At 36.0% G+C, this 18,012-nt stretch overlaps 1 protein-coding gene across 2 annotated transcripts in view; it reads left to right on the top strand.

The window, feature by feature from the left end:
* Positions 1-18,012, top strand: part of syndig1l (synapse differentiation inducing 1-like) — a 145,325-nt gene that overhangs the window by 9,314 nt on the left and 117,999 nt on the right. For both annotated transcript variants that reach the window (XM_028792952.2, XM_028792951.2), the window contains exon 2: positions 12,905-13,394. In XM_028792952.2, coding sequence (XP_028648785.1) covers positions 12,951-13,394 — 444 coding nt within the window. In that variant the 5' untranslated portion in view covers positions 12,905-12,950. The remainder of the gene's footprint in view (positions 1-12,904; positions 13,395-18,012) is intronic.

The raw sequence follows: 18,012 nt of genomic DNA, 5'->3' as shown, positions 1-18,012 counted from the left end.
AAAATGGGAAGGATTTTAGTAATTTAAAGCAGATGAAAGATGAGCAAGGTGTGGTCTTAAATGAGCGTAACAGGATCAAGAATAGATGGAAAGAGTACTTTCAAAACCTAATGAATGAAAAACTCCAAGTGTAGTATTTTGGGATTGAGTCCAAAATGAAGGGGTAGTAGCAAGAATGGAAAGACAACAGGACCAGATTAACTACCAGTGGAAGTCTGGAAGAGTTTAAAGGAATAACAAGTAGATCTGTTGTAGGATCTAATGCAAATGATCTACTGTATGAACAAGAGAAAATACCAGAGGAGTGGATAAACAGTGTGGCTGTACCCATTTATAAATAATAATAATAATAATTTTAATTTTTATAGCACCTTTCCCATGCTATAAGAGTAAACTATAAAGACACAAAATTGATTTCACAAATAATGAAATTTTGGGAAAGGGCTGTAGAGAGTAGACTTAGGGAAGAAACAGACTTTGGGGAGGATCGGTCTGTGTTTATGCTGAGTAGAGGAACAACCAATGCAGTCTTTGCATTGAGAGAAGAATCGATAAAACACAAATGATTGGATATGGTATTTATTGATTTGTTGAAGACTTATGATAGGGTGACACGTTAAGAGGTCTCTGCGTACATGAGAAGTATGTGAAGATTGTCCTGGATGGGTATGCAGGAGTGAGGACCTGGGTTACAAGTAATGTTGGGGTAACAGGCAACATTCTAGTTATAGTAAGCCTGCACCAGGAGTCTTCTTTAAGCCCTTACTTCTTTGATCTGGTTATGGATGTGTTGAGATTAAAGATCAATCCCCCAAATACATGCTTTTTGCTGTTGACATTGTGTTTTGTAGCACTGGAAAGGAGGGAGTAGAGACAAAGTTAGAAGAATTGAGAAGAGCTTTGGAAAATAAACAGGAAGAAGACAGAGCATTTGCGGTTTAATTGTTATCAGTATTCAGATGTTAGCTTGCAGGAAGGGCTATTGAAAATAGTGAATACGTTTAAATATCTAGGGTCAGTTGTAGCTCAAGATGGAGAGTTAGATGCAGAGATACTCCACAGAGTGCAGTGTGCATAGAACAATTGGAAGAAGGTAACACATGGATTGTGCAATTGAAGAATTAACGCAAAGGTCAAAGGTAATGCTTTTAAGAATGGTAAGACCAGCAATGATGTATGGGGCTGAGGCTTGGGCAGTAAAAAGAGTGCAGGAGAGAGCATTGGATGTGGCAGAGAATGAGAATGTTGAGATGGATGTGTGGAGTTACAAAGAAGGACAGAATAAGAAATGAGATAATCAGGGGTACAACAAAAGTAGGAAGAATATCTAAGAAAGTATGGGAAAGTAGGTTTAAATGGTATAGACATGTTTTATATACTGGATAATTTATTTCAAGAGTGGTCAGGATTACAATAATTAATTTGCTTTGGAGGTGGGGAGGGCAATGTCATTATCTAAAGGCAATGTCTGATTTAGGTCTCAAAATATCCTAGAGTTAGTTTCAGATGGAACGCATTTCATATTTAAAGACTGCATTTACTAAAATTTTGCCTCTTCTCAGTAGCTGGAGGTCTCCCTTTAAGTGAATTATGTTGTGTGTGACTAATAGCAGGATTGCTTCCAGGTTTTCCTACTGATTCCAAGTCACATATTACACCACATGCAAAGCATAATTAAGAGAAATTTTGGCAACTAATTGACTTACATTGTCCCAGTAAAAGAACAGGAGCACTACAAGAAAGTAAACAAACAAACAGCACAGAGTACTCGGTTGCAGTGTGCCCCCTTTTGAAAATTAAAAATAAATTATTTCAGATTGCTTCAAGACTGGAGGCTGAAATGCCCTAATCCTCATGCCGCAAGGAAGTGCCTGAGAATTACAGGGTTGGTATTTGAGATTAATGTGTGTCCCACCAACTAATTTCAGAGGTAGGGGAAACAGGCTTCAAGGGAATAATGTGCTAGACAACTTCATGCTTATAGTTTTGCAGATATAAGTCAGCAGGCAAATAGAATTGTTAAACTATTAACAGAAAATTATGAAGATAAAGATCATTTTTAAACATCCCAAAAATGATTTGGCAAAAGATCAATAAAAGTTTCCTTGTTAATTTAACAGAAAATCAGCTTATAAGATTTTAGGCCAATGATCCAAGAGACCCATTGTGGTTGCTTTTTCTTTTTCAGACTGATTTCTTAATTAAAATTCAATCTTAGTTGTTCGTTGAATTTATAATATTTTTAGATAGCATTTTATGTGCTTTGCCTGTATCCTAAATTACCAAAAGTATAATTTTTTGCTTCTGTGAAATGATACATTTTGTTTCCCTAGACTTGATTGAATCTGCAGTGGTTTTATTTGCAATTTGATTTGTTTTATTTCTTTACATTTTGTGCCATTATGAAGTATATATTTTAAGTAATCCAACAGTGGTTCCTTTTGAACCTTTGTGTTCATCATCAAGTTACAATTTGAGTGAAATGTTTAAAAGTAAATGACAGAGAAAATATTAAATGTGGAAATATGAAATGCACCTGGAAGAGAACATGTTTTACAGTAAATCTAAATATAGATTATCTCCCAATTCAACATACCATAATTAAAATGAATCCTCTGAAAAAAAGCTTTTTCAGTCATTTTTATCCCATCTGTTCTCAGCTTTGATTTTATTCTTACTGCCTGTTAGAATGCTCTGATTTATTTTTTGTTTGTCTATTAGATGGGTTTATTTCTTCACTGAGCACCGTCATTTTAGCCTGAATACTTGGTGGCCCCAGTATTACCAACTATACATTTCCATTAATGACTATTTGAAACATAATTATTTTTAAAAAATATTTACTTCAGGATATGTGTTTTTAAACCTAAGAAACAAGAGCCATTGCCTCTCTGCCCCAGTGTTTATTAATAATATATGCAACTATTTCTTGGAGTGATAACTGGTTCAGTTACATATAACATTTAATTTAATATGCATGTTAAAATGAAGAACTTTAAAAGCCTTTGAGGGATTTAAAGAAACATACTAATTAAGGCAATAATGCGCTCAATAACCGCAACTACTGCAGTTTAATTAAAAGGTGATATATTGTAAATTAATTATTCAGACACAACCTGTTTCTGTATGAAAAGTGTTTTGTCCTTTAAACATCATCAGAATGATCTGACCTTTGTGTTAGGTGCTGGTGGCACTGTGCATTTAGTTTCTTCAAAAATCTTAAAATTATCTTACTTGAAGTCTGAGTTTAGTTTATACAGTATATTCAGTATAACTGTATAAGCAGAAAGGCAAATTCTTTAATTAAGTTTTCTTATCAATGTTGTTAATCTTTTTAACAATAGAAACTGGTGATCGAAACCAAGATTAATTTTTTCCTTTATCGGAATCATTTTGTGTTGTTAATCATTACAAAGGTTAAGGTTGATATTTTCGTGATAAGCCATATTAAGTCACCTTACAAAAATCAATTCTGTTGTAATGCTGTTTGCTTTGACATGGCTCACATCACTTTCCTCATTATTAGAGAGCTCTTATTATTCTTCATTGAAAAAGTTTCTTTTTCCTTTTCTAATGGGTCTTCTTGAAGACTGTAACATTATTTCTGTGTTAAATTGTATATCGAAGCTAGATATACTGTGGGCAATTCCCTTTTATTGGCTTGAGGAAATATGTTTATTCAGACATACTGTACACTTTGTCAAGCTGGCAATATGCTTTTTCACAAAAATAATGTGCAAAGGGAAATTGTTGATAGTATTTATAATACAGAAAAAAATCATCTTTAATTAATTGATTAATGTACATCTAACACAAAATTGTTCTTTTGGCTTACATGCTCTAACTGTATCACATCTTTTGCCAGTGTTTCATAATAACACCTCATTCCTGTTTTGAGAAGTATATGGTGAACTAGTGAAAGTCAGTTTCTCTTCTCATTCATATTTCAAAACAGTCATACAACATATTTTTCACAACTGATATCTCAAAGTGTATTTGTGACTGCTGTAAATTGGTCACACCGCCTGGAAATGTATTGCTTAATGGTTGGTTGAGGGTAAATACAGGTACCCCAAATTTTTTAACAGACTTTTTCTACTGTCAGGGTAGTTGCATATTTATGTAAAAGTAAACTATCCTCCACAAGTAATTAAAGGGTAATTAATTAGGTAATTAATTTGTCAACATTGCACCCTTTAATTTGAAAAAGTAGTAAGGAGAATGAAATGTATGTCTGCCGATGTGCTAGTAACTATCAATTGTGTGTAGAAGAATAGTGCACACTGGCCACTCTCTGCTGCTTTTTCTAAGCCAAGTTAAATCCTCCACTGGAAAAGCACTTGAAACAGCAAAGAATAGTAGTGCAGCTTTTCCTTCTCATTCTTAGAAACACCTATGAAGTTTCACAGCTCACACGATTCCTTCCCAGAATGTGAAACCATGGTATCGGAAATTGAAGTTCATTGTTTGGTTTCAGCCTATGTTATTGTGTAGACTTCAAGGCTGCCGTCACAACACCATTTCTCTTTGTGCAGTTTCTAAGCACTTGGCTTAGGTACTTGAGTCAGGTTCATGTTTTGTGTAAAATAAAAGTTCAAGACTACGGATAAACTATAAGGTCTTATTGCAGTCTGGCCTGAATGCAGTTTTAAAGCTGCAAAATTCATTCTGTAACTAGAAAGTACCTAATATTATCCATGACCCTGAAAAAAACTCAAGACAAACATATAGAATTGCATTGATCAATTTCATTTGTAACTTCTATAAATATGTGGTACTTTTATTAGACTCCAAATTATATGTTATTGTTCTTGCTTTAAATGAAAAAGCACCTGGAATTGTGTAGTCAGCATTGTTTGGAACTGGGTATTAGTGGAAAAGGTGCATAATAGTTGTCCTATGAATCTTTTCTTAATAATATTTTGAATGTTTTCATGAGGAATGAGTTCTGAATTTCTGATTATCTGCTAATTTCATTATAATGAAAGTTCAAAGACTCTGCCATACAAACAAAAACAAGTACGAATGAACATAGCACAACCATTATATAATGATGCCATTTGCTAATACTGTGGATGACAATGGAGAACAATGGGGACACTTCATTGCTTGTAGATTGCTATCCTGAGTGTCACTTTAATTGGCCAGTAACTCCAGTAAATGATTACTGCACTTTTGGCTACTTGTATATTGGGAATACCTGAATTTACATTTACATTTATTTGCTTAGCAGACACTTTTATCCAAAGTGACTTACAGAAGAATGAATGAAAAAAACCTGAAAGCTTGAACAGTTTGCAAAAAAGACCGATATTTGTCTTGAATGTACAAGGTGGAATGAATACAAAAATGGTTGTAGTATCTAGATGTGTAGGACTAAAACTGAACTGAAAACTTCTTAAAATTCTAATTTAACAAAATTTGCCACAAAAATGACTTCTGAATTTGCTGCAATACAATAGTAGAGCATCTAGTACTTGTTGCTTAATTAAAGTGTCCTAGGCATGTCAAAATATAAAAAAAGAATTCATTATTAATCATTTTAATTAAAGTCAAAAAGCAGAAACAGGAAATGAACACTGTGAACACATTTTGGAGAAAGGTAAAGTCATGTCAGCACAGAGATGGAGGTACGCTATACAAACTCTAAAGTCTCCACAAAGTGTTTTACTGTTCTGCAGCACTTCTCTAATTCCGTGGGAGAATGACATTAATTGCAGTGTTTCTCTCACAGGCTGTTTCTGACTACTCAGCAGGATTCTGATATCTTGTGCCATCAGTGTCACCCTTTGGAAAAAACTCCTTTGCATAGTAAGAACACACACAATTAAATGTGGCTGCAGAGAATAAATTCTGTCAGCTTTCTCCGTTTGATGTTCTAATCATGTAGAATAAAAATACATATGGCATAAAACCATGATCTTGATGCCTATTGCTGAATGGTTCTTAATAACACTGATTTCTTCCATTTGTGTATAAAAGACAAATACTTTATGGTATAAAAGGTTGTCCTGAAACCTTTGAATGCTACTATAGTATGAAGCACTGTATACATTTCTGAAGTATATGGTAATATGTGGCATGTTTTCCAGAAGGGTAATAACTGTTCTAATTTGGTGTTTGATTGTGTAGCTATTCTCCTCTCCTTATTTAGCATAGGGAATTATATGCTTTTATCAATTGCATTTGATTCTCAAGATACAAGAAACGATGTCTGCTAAGCAGATCATATTTTTTTTGTATAGACCTCTTCACGGTTTTTTTTTTTTATAGTAGGACTTCTGTGAATCCAGTTTGATTGCATGGCACTGATTTTTTTTCTGTGTTAATCCTAACCTTTGCTAAGGTATAAGTTAATGTTAATTGGAACGACACAGTGTTACACGGTTCACTGCTGCCGGTCTGTTTGCTGTCATTTGTAACCACTTAGGGTTTTTCAACTTGAGAAAGAGCAAGTTCAGATATGTTGTGCTAAAATACTTTGTTAGCGTTTAAAAAACTAAAAGAAGTCATCCTTTCTGTCTTTGTCGCAATCAATCGTTTTCATTACTATACCAGTGTATACTACTTCTTTAAAGATAGTTTGGGCAGTTGAAAAATAAGTATGTAGTGCCGGAAATCAAATTATAAAGCAGAAGAATAATTATTGTACATATTACTGTTTTGGTGTTAGATTTCTAACTAACAGAACTGTTTCTGAAGGTTTATTGCAGAGGCCTACAAAGGGAAACCATACATTGCATTTATGATATACTCAGTAATATTGCAAATACGGAGAGGTTTTAAGAATATAGAACAAACTGTGGAGTCATGTTGTTGAGCCAGTCACCCTTTTCTTTTAAAAGTAATATTGGGGCAAAATTGTGAATATGGATTGGTTACCTAACTTGTAACCAAATAAATGAGAAAAGCTGAATTATTATCTTGTTTGAAATTGTAATCTGCAGAATTCCTAGGCTTTTAAGCATTTACAGTTCACATTTGTCATACACTGCGGTGGGCTGGCACCCTGCCTGGGGTTTGTTTCCTGCCTTGCGCCCTGTGTTGCCTGGGATTGGCTCCAGCAGACCCCCGTGACCCTGTAGTTAGGATGTAGCGTTTTGGATAATGGATGGATGGATGGATTTGTCATACAAATAAACATATCAGAGTGAAGATCTGTTTTATGTGTCTTATGAAGAAAGATTGAAATTAAATGTCATAAAATAATTAGAAAATATAGCATAAGAGGTGGAGTTCACATCAATCATTGTACAACAATGTCCTTTTTTGTTATGTTTTTGTCTGCTTCTTTGTCTTGTTTGCATTGCACTAGGCTCTTGGTAACCATGATAGTCAGACTTTATTAAGTGCAGTGAGTATCAAAACAATGATTCTGGTTTTTTTTTTCTTTTTTGTTTTTAGAACATTTTTATATACTAGCATTTAATCTTTAAAACCTGATGTCAGGTCAGTCTGATTGGACTGCTGCTAGTAACATGTAAACCATTACTACCTGCTGTATGGCCAAGTAGTTGGCAACTATACTGTCCAACCCAGTTCATTTGGATGAGGAAGGTGAGTGGACACCCTGTAAGAGTAAAAACAAGACCTTTCAAACGAGTACAGAAAAGCTTTGTGCCAATGCCCATAAATACTTTCTGTCTTGTAGGTTGTTTTTCCCTTGAAACAAAATCCAGACCACATCGTAAAGCCCTGCTAGATTATGAGATGGTGATCACAAACTCGTTCAATAGACATGTTAGGATGTTCCCAGTAGGCATGGGACTCCCCTATTTGTGAGAAAAATGAGCTAGGTGTTCCCAAATGGGACGGAGGAAGAAAAGACATCTAAGAATTGCTTTGAATATGGCATCAGTTATAGAAAAGAATGGAAAATTGTGGACACCATGGTAAAGAGAAAGGTGGACATAATTTGTGTTCAGGAATGGATATACGTTGTTCTGCTTTGGAGATCAAAACAGAAGAAATGGGTTTGGGATCATCATAAATAAGAAGATTTAGGATAGAGTCACTGAAGTTAACAGAGTAAAAGAGGTAGTTGAGGAAACAAACTGAAAACATATTATTGTCATGTGCCCTACAGGTTGCATATTATGTTTCAAACGAAGAATTCATGGCTGCCTTGGAAGATCAAGGGAGAAAAGAATACTCAAAGTTTGGGAAGTAATTGTGTGTGGAAGCATTTTCATATGCAGGGGTTTTCAAGGCTCTAGTGTACTTCCCTCTCATTTGGAGACCTGCTGGCTGATATATATACAGTATGTATGTATATATATACTGTGTGTATATATATATATATATATATATATATATATATATATATATATATATATGGAAGAGAAGGTCTGTGATATGGTTTGCATATTTGCAGCTGGAGATCCATAAAGGGAGAAAAAATGAATCACGTATCATAAAGTAGTTTTTATTCCTGAGCTTTCAACCCCTGCCATGGGTCTTCATCAGAGGATAATGCTTAGACTTACAAGAATCAAAGGCAATATATAGCAAAACATTACGTGGAAGGGGTGGGGTGGGGGTGGCTAAGTCAGTGTGATGGGGGGGGGGGGGGGGGGTATTGGCTGTACAGTTTATTTATTATGAACATGTTCTTCTTAAGTTTGCATATGCTGGATTTATGTCCAAGTGTCTGTTGATGGTGTTCTCATTTGATAGCCAAGATTCGGCCAGCTCTCTGGCACTTTTAGTACTGGCCTTAAATTTTACTTGTACATTGTCCCAGTTAAATGTATGTCCTGTTGATTTAGTATGCATGTAGATCAATGAAAGTGAGTTCTTTTTTCTGATGGCGTTGCGATGTTCCTGTATACGTGTTGCGATTCTTTTTGAAGTTTGTCCTATGTATACCGCTGAGCAAGAACTGCATGGAATGCTATAAACTGCGTTTCGTTTCTGCTATCGATTTCTTGTTTTTAGCATTAAACAGGACCGTGCGCAGATTGTTTGTGGGTTTGTGTGCAATTCTGACGCCTGACTTGGCCAGGATGCGCGCTGTACCTTCAGACACCTTGTGGTGATAAGGGAGTGAGTGCCAGGTGGGGTGGGGGTTCTGATTCAATTCGATTGTTTGCGGAGTTTTTTGGCATCTTCTGTGTAAGCTCCGATTAATGAATGTTTTTGAGTATCTGTTTGAAGTGAAAAGATGGAAGAGATAGCGTCTCTCATTCATTTTTGTTTCCTTCGTATTACAATGGGTGTGGACTCTTCTGAATAGAGTTTTAACACAGCTCCATTTATGAGATACCGGGTGGTTGCTGGTGAAGTGTAATATCTTGTCTGCGTAGCATTCTTTATGGTAAACACTTGTGGTCAGGGTGGCGTCATTATTTCTTTTGATGTAGATGTCCAGGAAGCTGATGTGTTGGTTAATTTCTTTTTCCATTGTGAATTGGATTGCAGTGAATATTGTGTTGATGTGGTTGTAGAATTCATTCAGCTGGTTATTTTTTAGTATGACGAATGTGCCGTCTACATAACATATCCAAATTTTTGGGTGTGAACTGGGATAGAGCCATGTTTTCAAATCGCTGCATTACCAGTTCCGCTAGAAGTCCTGATAACGGTGATCCCATTGGCATGTTCATAATAAATAAACTGTACACCCAATAATCACACTGACTTAGCCACCCCCACCCCACCCCCTCCACGCAATGTTTGCTATATATTGCCTTTGATTCTTGTAAGTCTAAGCATTATCCTCTGATGAAGACCCCTGGCAGGGGTTGAAAGCTCAGGAATAAAAACTACTTTATGATACGTGATTCATTTTTTCTCCCTTTATGGATCTCCAGCTGCAAATATATATATATATATATATATATATATATATATATATATATATATATATATTTATATATATATATATATATATATATATATATACAGTGGAACCTCGGTTCACGAACGCCTCGGTACACGTACAAGCCAGTTTACTCGGTTTACGACCAAAAAGTTCACCAAACTTTTGCCTCGGTTCACGACCACACACTCGGTATACGAACAAGCCAGTTTCCCTTTCGGTTTGTGCGCGCTGATGATTTCCGCACGTGTTGCATTGTTCTCAGTCAGACGTGAACTGCTGCAATGTAAGAGAGAGAGAGAGAGAGAGCAGGCAGGCTCGTGTGCTGATGAGAGAGAGAGAGAGCGAGAGAGACCAGGCAGGATCATGTGCTGATGAGAGAGAGAGAGAGAGAGAGCAGGCAGGCTCGTGTGCTGATGAGAGAGAGAGAGCAGGCAGGCTCGTGTGCTGATGAGAGAGAGAGAGAGAGCAGTCAGGCTCGTGTGCTGATGAGAGAGAGAGAGCAGGCAGGCTCGTGTGCTGATGAGAGAGAGAGAGAGAGAGAGAGAGCAGGCAGACTCTTGTGCTAGAGAGAGAGAGAGAGAGCGCGTGCAGCTGAGAGCGAGCGTGTACGTGCAGCTGAGCAGGGAGCCTGGGTGTTTGTCAGTGTTATTCAATGTTTTTACATTAGTTTACTATTACACTGTGCATTATATGGTGTAATTAACTATATTTGTGCTTAAAAATATTTTAAAAAATATATTTACATATAGTTCGTACGGTCTGAAACGGATTAATTGTATTTACATACAATCCTATGGGGGAAATTGCTTCGGTTCACGACCAATTCGGTTTACGACCAGAGGTTTGGAATATATACACAGGTGCTGGTCATAAAATTAGAATATCATGACAAAGTTGATTTATTTCAGTAATTCCATTCAAAAAGTGAAACTTGTATATTAGATTCATTCATTACACACAGACTGATGTATTTCAAATGTTTATTTCTTTTAATGTTGATGATTATAACTGACAACTAATGAAAGTCCCAAATTCAGTATCTCAGAAAATTAGAATATCAATTAAGACCAATGCAAAAAAAGGATTTTTAGAAATGTTGGCCAACTGAAAGGTATGAACATGAAAAGTATGAGCATGTACAGCACTCAATATTTAGTTGGGGCTCCTTTGGCCTGGATTACTGCAGCAATGCGGCATGGCATGGAGTCAATCAGTCTGTGGCACTGCTCTGGTGTTATGAGAGCCCATGTTGCTCTGATAGTGGCCTTCAGCTCTTCTGAATTGTTGGGTCTGGCGTATTGCATCTTCCTCTTCACAATACCCCATAGATTTTCTATGGGGTTAAGGTCAGCCGAGTTTGCTGGCCAATCAAGAACAGGGATACCATGGTCCTTAAACCAGGTACTGGTAGCTTTGGCACTGTGTGCAGGTGCCAGGTCCTGTTGGAAAATGAAATCTGCATCTCCATAAAGTTCATCAGCAGCAGGAAGCATGAAGTGGTCTAAAACTTCCTGGTAGACGGCTGCGTTGACCTTGGACCTCAGAAAACACAATGGACCAGCACCAGCAGATGACATGGCCCCCCAAACCATCACTGACTGTGGAAACTTTACACTGGACCTCACGCAACGTGGATTCTGTGCCTCTCCTCTCTTCCTCCAGACTCTGGGACCTTGATTTCCAAAGGAAATGCAAAATTTACTTTCATCAGAGAACATAACTTTGGACCACTCAGCAGCAGTCCAAAGGCGAGACGCTCCTGACTTTGTCTCTTGTTCAAGAGTGGCTTGACACAAGGAATGTGACAGCTGAAACCCATGTCTTGCATACGTCTGTGCGTGGTGGTTCTTGAAGCACTGACTCCAGCAGCAGTCCACTCTTAGTGAATCTCCCCCACATGTTTGAATGGGTTTTGTTTCACAATCCTCTCCAGGGTGTGGTTATCCCTATTGCTTGTACACTTTTTTCTACCACATCTTGTCCTTCCCTTCGCCTCTCTATTAATGTGCTTGGATACAGAGCTCTGTGAACAGCCAGCCTCTTTAGCAATGACCTTTTGTGTCTTGCCCTCCTTGTGCAAGGTGTCAATGGTCGTCTTTTGGACAACTGTCAAGTCAGCAGTCTTCCCCATGATTGTGTAGCCTACAGAACTAGACTGAGAGACCATTTAAAGGCTTTTGCAGGTGTTTTGAGTTAATTAGCTGATTAGAGTGTGGCACCAGGTGTCTTCAATATTGAACCTTTTCACAATATTCTAATTTTCCGAGATACTGAATTTGGGACTTTCATTAGTTGTCAGTTATAATCATCAAAATTAAAAGAAATAAACATTTGATTAAACATCAGTCTGTGTGTAATGAATGAATCTAATATACAAGTTTCACTTTTTGAATGGAATTACTGAAATAAATCAACTTTGTCATGATATTCTAATTTTATGACCAGCACCTGTACACTGTATATATATATATATATATATATAAAAGTAGCTAAAACAGGAAGTAATATGTCATTTCTTGAATTATGGCACAATTACTTAAACAATTCATTGCATTAAAGCGTGTTGCCAGCTTATCATCATCTTACTAATTTAAGAAACAATGAGGTTCAAGTAGATGGTGTATCTGCATTCACCAGTAGTGTTCATTTCACTTTGTGTCTAACATTAAAATGATTTACAAATTACTTTGCCAGTGCTTTTCAAAGAATTACTTACAGACTAGGCTATTCCATGGGTGATTTGATGTTTTGGATGTAAATGTCAATGGAAACATTTTGATTTTATCTCTAGCCAGTTATTTAAGTTTGAATTTTGGAATAGTTTTGTTTTACTTGAACTGTAAATTGCATGCACTATCAATAAGGACCATCTGGTTACTTTCATTAAGGTAAGGTTCAAAAGGTTTTACAGTGTGAATCCAGGGCCTTGACAGGTCACACAAATGGCAACAATAATTTTCTTTGATCAGCAGGATACCTTGCTGGTCTGAAAGTGAAAAGTGTTTATTGCCTTTCTTCTGTGTAATGGTAACTTAAATGGAATAATCATTAACCATTACTGTTTCTGCTTAACACCCACAGCTGCCTTTGATTTCTGTCACATCACTTCATTGCCTTTTTATCTTATATGATCAACAACAGTGTTGGAACAAAAATGGAGAGTCTCAGCGAACTTCAGAACCCACTCCTAGACAAAAACAGTAAGCATGTCAAAGGTGACTATTCCTATCAAGGGGACTTTACTGGAAATCAGTATCAGGAGAATATTTTTAATTATTTTGTCAGTGGCTCTAATAAAGCTAAGACTCATCAGCTACTGGATGCCACATCCCTGCAACTGGCAGTTGAAGCCTTCTATCGACCCAACTTTATTTTGTACAAGGATGACTCAAACATTAAAAATAAGGATTATAAGAGTGAATGCTGTGAAACAACATTTACAGAGAACAAGGACAGTGCTGCTGAAGGAACAGAAGAGCTCGAGTCAAAACTGCTGGACGCTGCTGATAACGATGGGAAAATCCATACAGTCTCTTACGAGGTGGAAGAAGATGAATACCATGAGTTTGAGGTAAGAAATAGATTTAGTGGTATTAATTTCCTGTAGTAACAACTTATTTAATCATTAAGCAATTGGCAGAGGCATTGTGTACACTGAAAATGAACTAGAGAAGTCAGAATGGCAGTGCACACTGAAATTGCAGTTTAATCTGTTTTCTTGTTTAAGTTTGGTAATGTTCTGAAAACTACCTCAAAGAAAAAAAAGCAATTTTTTGGTTTATTACTTGATTTTTGTTGTCCATAGTTTGATTGAAAATAACTTTACTTAGCAATGTTTATTTACTGCATTAATAATCTAAGGAACTGTATGTTTACATTAAGATTTATGCTTGATTCTTTGCCAGTCTTTGCGAAACCCATGCAGTGCCATTAGACCAGATCTTTACAAGTTCATACATACTAAATGTGGTCCTTGCAAGCAGCCCAAAACCACAGATTTTTGTACAAAGGAAGTGTAGTTCTTAATCCGAATTAACTGATGATATGCTTATTTTCACCCACACTTTGGCATTTATTAGTGTGACTGTGATAACAGGGACAGACCAAATAGCTTATGGGCACTCACAATATTTCAGTACTTAAATGCAATTAGATTTTCCTAAACCTACCTTATTGCTTTTGCAGTAAAGGATTATTTCTAACGAAAATTACTATCAATGTATTTTCCATGAAATGTTCAGACAAAACGTTAATGTCTCTGCAAGTGCTCTGAAACTTTAAACTACATATTTTTATATCTGAATAACTGTGTAACATTCAACTTAACTTAAGTTATGTGAAAGGTGTAAAAAACTTTCATCCCAAGATCTCAGAGTATGACCAAATTCCATGGTAATTTCTGAACTGGTGTAAACAGTTTTCTTAGATGTGAAATATTATTATTCCATCTTAATTAGTTTGCATATATGAAGGTGAAAATGTCAATGCAGATGCTTACAGGTGCTGAATATATGCAATAATGGGGTTAAGCTTTTCCAAAGCAGTCTCAAAGTGCTTTTTGAACACATACAAAAAGATAAAAGTCAAAATAAACAAAATAAATATTTAGACATATGCGTATTCCAGTTGACAATGGAAACTGTGAGCTACAGTATGTGCTGTCATCTCAGCGCTTTTGAGTCAAGTGCACTTTGTGTTTGAAGTATATTTATAGCCTGCTGCACTCAGGACAGGCTCTTTGTTTTTTTCAGATTCAATGTACTAACTTAATTCTCATTTTTTGTTTTTTATTTCATTAAAAATTAGACTCTTGAATATTTACTGCCCTCTTAAAATATGTGGAAAACAAAAATATTATATTTGCCTAATTTAATCTTCAATGCAACTTGATTGTGGGCACAATTCTTAATGTACATTAATGAGGACAACTAAACGAATGTGTTCTGTTGAATTTATCTGTCTCTTCTCAATTTAGACAAGACTAAAGAGGTAATAGTGGACTTCAGAAAGCAAGGAGGCATGTACTCCCCTCTCAACATCAATGGAGCTTACTGTGAAGAGAATGAGCAATTTTTAAGTCCACCACATGGACTGTTCACACCAAAACATGGCGAAGAAGGCTCAACAATGCCTTTTTTTATCTCAGGTGGTTGAAGAGGTTTAGCATGAGCACTCACACCCTCAGATCATTTCACTTCTGCACCTTTGAAAGCATCCTAACTAGATGCATCACTGTCTGCTATGGGAAGTGTACTGACCTGAAACACAAAGCCTTGCAGAGGGTTGTGCTGCACAAATCATTGGAGGTGATGTTCGCAATCTACAAGTCATATACAGTATGTTAGGCATGTGTAAGGAAAGTCAGGAAAATTATCAGTGACCTCAGTCATCCAAGTCATGAACTGTTCTCACTATTACCTTCAGGTAGACAATACCATAGCATCAGGTTCCAGACCAGCAGTCTTTGGAACAGCTTATTCCATCAAGCTGTTAGGATGCTGGACTGTGCTCAGTGACTGATACTAACTCTCATCAACACCCAATCCCGTAACACACACATCAATGCTGCAAATACATCATTTGTGCATTCTATTGCACAACATCTTTTTGTGTTATTAGTATGCATTGTGTAGAGTATGAATTTAAGTATGTCTAAGGGCTTACTTATGTGATGTGTTAAATTCTGTAATGTGTTCATTATTGCAGAGTGTATGATTGGTGGATTCCTATTTAAATTAATTATTATGTGTACTCTATTGTCTTAATATTGCTTATTATTTGCCTTCCCCACAGGTTTTTTCTTTCACTTGTACATTCACGTTAAATGATATGACAATAAATGTGACATGACTTGACTTGAGCGTTAGGCAGTGATGCTGCAATATGTAACTACAATATATACAGTACAGTATATATTTACAAACTGTTTAGGAAAACAAAAACCTCATTCAAGTATTTAAAAGTTATTGCAATGGTCAAAATAATTAAACTGACATACATGGGCATATTTTGAAAGGTATTGTATAATTATTTTTTAACTTTGTATGTTACTGCAGTGAATGGCAATTCTATGTATTTCAAAAGGCAACAAATACTGTTTAATCTGTATAAAGTGGCCTTTGCAAAGCAAATGAATACAGAAGTTGTGACTTCTAACGGGGCAGCAAGATGTTGCAGTGGTCAGTCCTGCAGCCTTATGGTTTGAATCTTGAGCCCATATATGGTTTGTTTAGAGTTTGAATATTCTCCCTATGTCTGTATGAGATTTTCACCAACATCTCCAGACATATGCATGTTAGATTAATCGATCATTTTAAATTGGCAGAGTATAGGTGTTGTAAAGTCTGGGCACCCAGACCAGAGCTGCTTTGTGCCTTGTGCCCAATGCTGTTAGAATAGGCCCCATCCCTCCGTGATCCTTAACTGGATTATTCAGTTTTGAGTGTTATGCAAATGATCACTGACTATCTTGACTGTTTTTTATTATATTTATGAGGTATATTTGACTTGGTGCATTTTGCAATGTATTTGTTTGCTTGTTATTGTCAGTTTCTGAGATTTTTTTTCATGCTTAATAGTAGTTTTCAGAAGTGTCTTGGCTATACATGGGGCCTTTCGATGTGATTTTAATTAATCACGCTGAAATGTGTATGTATAAGTTTCCTTTTACAAAGTGTGATTTGTAGTCTAAAAATTAGCCCTATTTGCCACTGCAATGTTGTGCATTTCTGGCAAATAATATTATTACTATGAGGCTTATGAACAAGTGATCACTGTAATATTTATGAGGTCATCTAAGTACATATACTATATGCATAAATGTATAAATAAGTAAATTGAAGATAAATTTTCTTAATTATATTTTAGTATCGGTTTCATTTGGATATTTCTAGTTGCTATCTTGAAGAGATTGTAGATTGTATTTAATAATTATCATAAGTGAAATGAGGTCTTTGCTGGAAATCCTTTTGCTAAAGGACTATAAACAGGACAGGTTTAAAAAAGGTATGAATTCTAGTTTTGAGTCCTATAGGCATTTGGAAGGAGAATAGACTAGAGTTATCCTAACATGTGACAAGGATTTGTCTGATCTGAACAGAACATAATAGGATTTTTGCTGCTGATGGCTGAACCCCTCTTGAAAGTAATTTTAGATTGAGAAGTATTATTTGATTGATTATATTTTTATCTACCTGCCATATCCTGGAAAAAGTATACAGGCAAGAATTTAGGCAAATCTTTATTTGTATCTTTTGTAATTAGTTAACAGCTTCATTTCTTCTAACAATTCCCGTTTCAGCTTATTGTCATCCTTTCCAAAAACAACCAACTTGTCTATGATTTGTTGTTTGTATTTCTCTACTGCCTGGTGACCATGCTAATGTGTTGTTTTGACTTTTGCTGATTCAGAACTCCACAACTGTATTCCTCACCTGTACCTGTAGTAGTGAGCATGTGACTTCACTTCTGTGCAACCTTTGCAAGTGTTTGTTTGGTTGAAGACTGAACCATTTACCTGCCTTACAAGGTTTTATCTAGCCTTTTTCCGTGTGTAATTGCAACAATCAAAATCTTCCTGTGGCTCCAATTAATCTTTGATCTATGTTGGTAGAGAGTCAGAACTGTGACTTAATTATTCATTTTTTTATACTTCTTGTATTTTTCTCTGCCCAGCCGTGTTTCTTTTAGCCTTGTTATAATGGTTTTATTGTTCTCTGCTGAATGTTAATGTTTCTGTCTTGAGTATGGAAAGTTACTATGTAAATAAGATGCATTATTGTTGTTGTTATTACTGTTAGTCCAATATTAAATATTTCTCTTACAATGAGGAAAGTATTTACCCAATGAAAAAGTGAAGGTATTTGTCAATTGGTCAGAGTTTACCTAAAACTCTAAAAAGTGTTTCATAGTTTTCTGCAGTACAATACCAAATGTGATTTTAACTTGTTTAATTGCCTGAATAAAGAGTTTATGGAACAGATGCCAACACTCAGTAGGGAAGAGGACATCAGTGGAGTTCGTAAAGCATCTAAAAATGAACTGGAATTCCCTGAATGTAGTTTCTAAAACCAATATACTGTACTGTAGATTCACATATAATGATTAAACCTGTGAGCTTTAGAGGTGATAACAAAATAAAGTTTTCAAGACGACAGCAAAAATAAAACTAAAGTACTCAGGCAATTCCC

The sequence above is a fragment of the Erpetoichthys calabaricus genome, chromosome 16 (assembly GCF_900747795.2).
Source record: "Erpetoichthys calabaricus chromosome 16, fErpCal1.3, whole genome shotgun sequence".
Taxonomy (NCBI): domain Eukaryota; kingdom Metazoa; phylum Chordata; class Cladistia; order Polypteriformes; family Polypteridae; genus Erpetoichthys; species Erpetoichthys calabaricus.
Note: the sequence above shows the minus strand (reverse complement) of the source record. Positions and strands in the feature narration are given on the sequence as shown.